General features: G+C 49.7%; 1 protein-coding gene across 1 annotated transcript; it reads left to right on the top strand.

Annotated features, from left to right (window-relative positions):
- Nucleotides 1–3,545: 3,545 nt before the first annotated feature.
- On the top strand, nt 3,546–4,976 carry LOC129121876 (inositol 1,4,5-trisphosphate receptor-interacting protein-like 1). The gene has a single exon (XM_054635386.2). The coding sequence runs from the start codon at nt 3,546–3,548 to the stop codon at nt 4,974–4,976; it is 1,431 nt and encodes a 476-aa protein (XP_054491361.2).
- Nucleotides 4,977–5,196: the final 220 nt, after the last annotated feature.

Here is a 5,196-nt window from a genome sequence, read left to right as displayed (position 1 = left end):
ATAGGTTTTTTTTTTAAGAGTAATTCATGTTAGGGGGGTCCTTTAGCACTCAGTTCTTTGTGGGGCCAACAACATTTTGCAGCAGACTGTTGTGGCTGAGTGTACCCTGCTCCAGGGCAGACTGGTGACAGTGTGACTACAGGGAGCAGGGACACACAGCCCAAGAAGGGCTCCTTGGCTTCTTTGTGCTTGTTTTCATTATTTCCAAGTGAATGCAGAGGCATTATTGAAAGTTGCTTGTTTTCATTACAGCTTCCTTCTGACAGGTGTGACAGGCAGCACGACAGGTTGCTCTGGGCCCTTCGCCATGCTCAGCTCTTGAGGCAAAGCTGCTTTCTGTGATTCCCTAAAGGAGGCAGCTGCCAGGCTCCTTGTGGCCACCTGTGCTCAGGGACTGGCATGCAGCATGTCAGGGAAACCCCTCCTGTGGAGAGCACACACAGCTTTTCTCCCTTGGTGCTGACAGGGAGACACAGAAGCTGCTACTTGGGGAGGGAAACTCCTGCTTCCCCAGTCAGAACCCAGCACAACACTGTTGGGGTGTTGTTGTGGGTCCCAGGATGAGGTGGGAGATGAGAACTGACCCCAAGTTCTCAGAAGGCTGATTTATTATATTATGATATATATTATAAGAAAATTATATACTAAAGAAAGAGAAAGGAGTCATCACAAGGCTAGAAAAGAATGTTAATAAAAACTCATGAGAGGTGCAGAGTCCAACACAGCTGGCTGTGATTGGTCATTAAGTAAAAACAATTCACATGAAACCAATAACCAATCAAAGATGCACCTGTTGGTAAGCAACCTCCAAACCACATTCCAAGCAATCAGATAATTATTGTTTACATTTCTTTTCTGAGGCTTCTCAGCTTCTCAGGAGAAAAATCCTGGTGAAGGGATTTTTCATAAAATATCACAGTGACACGACACCATAAAATCTCCCCCAGGTTTTCCATCAGGCCCACAGACCAGGATGTTGCACAAAGAAAATATTGCACTTCTAGTCTTTAGCTGGCAGACCTTTACAAAACTGCAGGGAAATACCCCAGGTTGTTCAAGCATGAATAGTGTTTCAGATCCATTTGATGCTTTGTCCCAAGCTGATATTCCCCACCACATGCTTCCCCATTGCACTGGGTGCAGGCTGCATCTCTGTTTCCACAGGTGCCAGCAGCACCAGCACGGAGCTGAAGGGTGCTGCCAGATCACAGCAGGCTTCAGGCACATGCATACTCTGGCTGGAACCTAGGATTTTCAGAGAGGCATTAAGTAGGTTAATTCTTAAAATCTTACTTAAAATTGCTGTTGAGTGCTCAATTCCCTTAGGATTTCTGAGCAGGTGGAATATATATCCCAGTCAAAGGAAAGGACACCAGATTCCCATTCCCAGCTTGATTAAGGACTGCAAGTGTGAACAACCTTGGACAAAGTGCATTTGAGAACCCGATTAATTCTGCTTGCCATTCAATCTTGCACTAAATAAGACATGAAGCTCCAAACACAAAACCAGCCGTTCTTCTGCTCTAACAGTTTGCTGTCAACACAAGACAATAAAATATGAATATTTTAGATTCATAATGCAGACAAATATGAAATAGGAGCTGTATTGTGCTTCACATGCATGGCTAACTCAGTAATGCTAATGTGATTATCTCACTGAACTTTTGTGCTGTCGCTTAAGGGTAACTTTGCCTTGCTTAGCTGGGGTATACGTATTGGTTTCACCCAGGCCTAATCTCTTTTTTAAGTTTGTAGAAATGCAGAAGCCTGATCTCCCTCAATTGTTACAAGGTAACATCTTTCCTTGGAAATAAAGTCTTGGGCATAAAAATCATTGAATGATAGAGTTTTTGGTTCTTGGAGAAGTAAGGATGGTGGCTAGCAGAACTGCCATTCTGAACTTCCAGGCAGCAGATTTTTTCCTTTAAGAAAAGGAAAGAGATCAATCCTTTAAGAGATCGATTCACAGTCCTTTGGGGAGCAGTGCCAAAGAGTTCAGAAAGGGGAAGAGTTCAGGAGGGCTGGAGGTTCTTCAAGAAGGAAATCTTAAAGGTGCAGGAGTAGGCTATCTCCAGGTACTGAAAGCTGGCTGAAACTTGGGGAAAAAAAAGGAGTTCATGACCTTTTTGAAGAGGGGGTAGGAAATTCAGGAAGACTACAGTGATTCCATGTGGTTTTCAGGGTCAAAATTAGAATTGAAATTAGAAAAACATCAGAAATAGAAAAAGCCTAACTGAAATGAAATTTGGTTACTACAGTCAAGTGCAATAAAAGATGCTTCTGCAAGAACAAAAGGAGAGCTAAGGAGAATCTGCATCCTTCAAATGCAGATTCTGCATCTGAATGGGGAGATATAATGACATGCTGCTCTCATTTATACCTGCCCCTCATTGTGATGTCCCTTGTGATGTCACTGGCACCAGAGACATCACAGCCAGGCCAGCCCTGCCCTTCATGCCCACCCCAGCTCAGACCCTCCCAATGGCCCCAAGAAACCTGAGTCATGACACCCAACAAATGCAGACCCACTGCTCTGGAGTGGCCCCCAGAGCCTCCCTTTACAAAGCAGGACAAAGCTCCCCTGAGCCCTTGGCAAACATAAAATTGGATGATGCAATTCCTGGGTGCTTTATTCCTTGAGATCCCTTGTGGTGAGATGGGATCAGTTCCCTTGGCACTCATCCTTGTCCTTCTGGGAGTGCTCTTGGGGCCTTTGTGACACCCCTGTGTGTGGGGTGCAGAGAAGGACTTGGGGGTTCTCGTGGATGAAAAGCTGACCATGAGCCAACAGTGAGCACTCACAGCCCAGAAAGCCAGTGAAATCCTGGGCTGCTTCCAAAGAAACCTGGGCAGCAGGTTGAGGGAGATACTTCTGCCCTCAGAGCTCCACCTGGAGCTTTGCATCCAGGGCTGGGCTCCTCAGCACAGGAAAGATGTGGAGCTGTGGGAGCAGGCCCAGGGGAGCAGTGGGTCTGTGTTTGGTGGATTTCTTGGGGCCATTGTGAGGGTCTGAGCTGGGGTGGGCATGAAGGGCAGGGCTGGCCTGGCTGTGATGTCTCTGGTGCCACTGACATCACAGGGGATGTCACAACCAGGGGTATGTAGGCAATGCTGCCCCAGTACAGTGGGCTGGCCTAGCCATGATGTGTCTGGTGCCAGTGACATCACAAGGGACTGCACAATGAGGAGCAGGTATAAATGAGAGCAGGAAGCAGCACTGCCCCGGGGCAGTCTGGATGACATCAAGTGTGCACACATGGCCAGCTGCTGCTCTGGATGAGGGCAGGACCACAAACACCCAAGACAGTGCTTCCAACCCTGCATCCAGGGCCTAGCCCCTTCCAGGCACCCCTTGCAAAGGGCACAGTGCCACCACTGGGACTGGGCACAGGCTTTGCTGTCTGCCAGCTCCCTAGCCCCCTCTCCTTCCTGCCTGCTATCTCCCATCCCTTCTTCCCTCCCTGCCAGCTCCCTTTGTTTCTCTTTTCTTCCTTCCCTCCCCTCTCAGCACTGCTGCACTCCTCTCCCATCTCTGGCAGGTCATAATGCTCATACTATTCCTGCTCTGGCTTGTGCAATGCCTCCGCCATTTCATCAGTGTGTACCTGGATGAGGACCTCAACCAGCAGAGGACTCAGATGATGCAGGAGTTGGCCCACAAGGCTCTGGAGCAGAGTGTTGGGTCCTGGGGAGCCTTGCTCTGGACTGCAGTGCAGCAATGCCTGTTCTGGGCCCTTGCTGGATCCCTGATGGTGCTCTTGGCACTCTACTGGTGGCTCAGGAAAAGGGTCCATGAGGTGGACAACAGAAGGGACTCAGAGAGTGAAGAAAGTGAGGAAGAAAGTCCTGCTGATAGGAATATGATCTGGATCTTTTCAAGACGCTTCCAGCTGTCAGTGCCAAAGCTGGCTTCTAGGAGACGGGTGGTGCAGGAGCTGCTGAATGACCTTCTCCGAGTCTCCCACAACCTCTTTTCAGACAGCTTCTTCCCGGTGCTGGAACCAGTCATTGGGGTGGGCAGTGCCTGTGAAGGATGGAGTCCCCATAAGGAGGAGGACATTGTCTATTGCATGTTTGTGCCCCTGAAGCCGCCCCGTGGGCACGCCTTCCATCTGGAGCCAGACTGCATGGGGGAGATGCCACAAACGAGCATGCGTGTCCGCGTGGAGCTGGTGTGCACCTGCACTGGGGAACAGCCTGACCAGGACATGCTGTGCTTCCTCCACCACTCTGAGCAGGAGCTGAAGAGAAATCAGGTGGCCAGCCTTCTACACACCCTCTGCACTGGCCCTTACCTAGATGGGGAGAAAATTGCCCTCTGGTTCCAGACGTTTGTGATCTCAGCCTGGTCGATGGTGCCTCAGTCCCGTCGCTACAGCATGAAGGTGCTTCCCTCCTGCCGCTCCTGCAAGATGAAGCTGATGAAAGCCTCTGGGAGAAGCATCTTTGTGGAGACAGTATTTAGTGTGCAGCAAGGCGACTCGGACATCTTCCTGAGCAGCCAGCCTCCAGAGGCCCAACTGCCCCCAAGCACGACGTGGCTGGAGAGCTATGCTGTGGCAGAGGCAAAGTTCTTCAGGCACGTGGCCATGCGGGCCCCACCCCGCAGCTGCCACCTCAAGTGCCTGCGGCTCTGTGCTCGCATTCTGGAGGGCTCAGGCCTTTCTATCTATGCCTTGAAGACCACGGTCATGCACCTCCTGACCTTGATCCCTCTGTCAGAATGGCAGCACAAGTATCTCCTGATGAGGGTGGATGACACCATGCACTACCTGCGCTGCTGCCTCGAGGAGAAACGCCTCAAGCACTTCTTCTTTGACAATGAGGACATGCCCCAGGAGATTTCCTTGCCCCCAGCCTTCCAGGGGGCACAGCCCCTGAACCTCTTCCAGCACCTGGCACAGGATCCAGCCGCTCAGACTGAGGCATTGAAGAAGTTTGATGACCTGCAATATCACTTCTACTTTGGGTTCTGAATGAGACAACTGTAGAATCACAGAATCATAGAATTGTTGTACTGTAGAAGAGTAGAAACATTAGGTTTATAGGGAAATACTTCCAACATCATTCTGACCATATTTTGATCTAATGGGAGCTTTAGTTGATGTAAAGTTTACAACAAATTGTGTGTTTGAACGAACACTGTACCTCTGAGCATCCATGCATCACTTTGGCATGGAATGTGGCTGCTCAGCT

This window comes from Agelaius phoeniceus, chromosome 6 (assembly GCF_051311805.1).
Source record: "Agelaius phoeniceus isolate bAgePho1 chromosome 6, bAgePho1.hap1, whole genome shotgun sequence".
NCBI classification, from domain to species: domain Eukaryota; kingdom Metazoa; phylum Chordata; class Aves; order Passeriformes; family Icteridae; genus Agelaius; species Agelaius phoeniceus.
This window is presented reverse-complemented; position numbering and strand designations above follow the sequence as displayed.

Coding starts and splice junctions, on each gene's coding strand:
- LOC129121876 (XM_054635386.2), top strand. CDS start 3,546: ATGCTCATACTATTCCTGCTCTGGCTTGTGCAATGCCTCCGCCATTTC.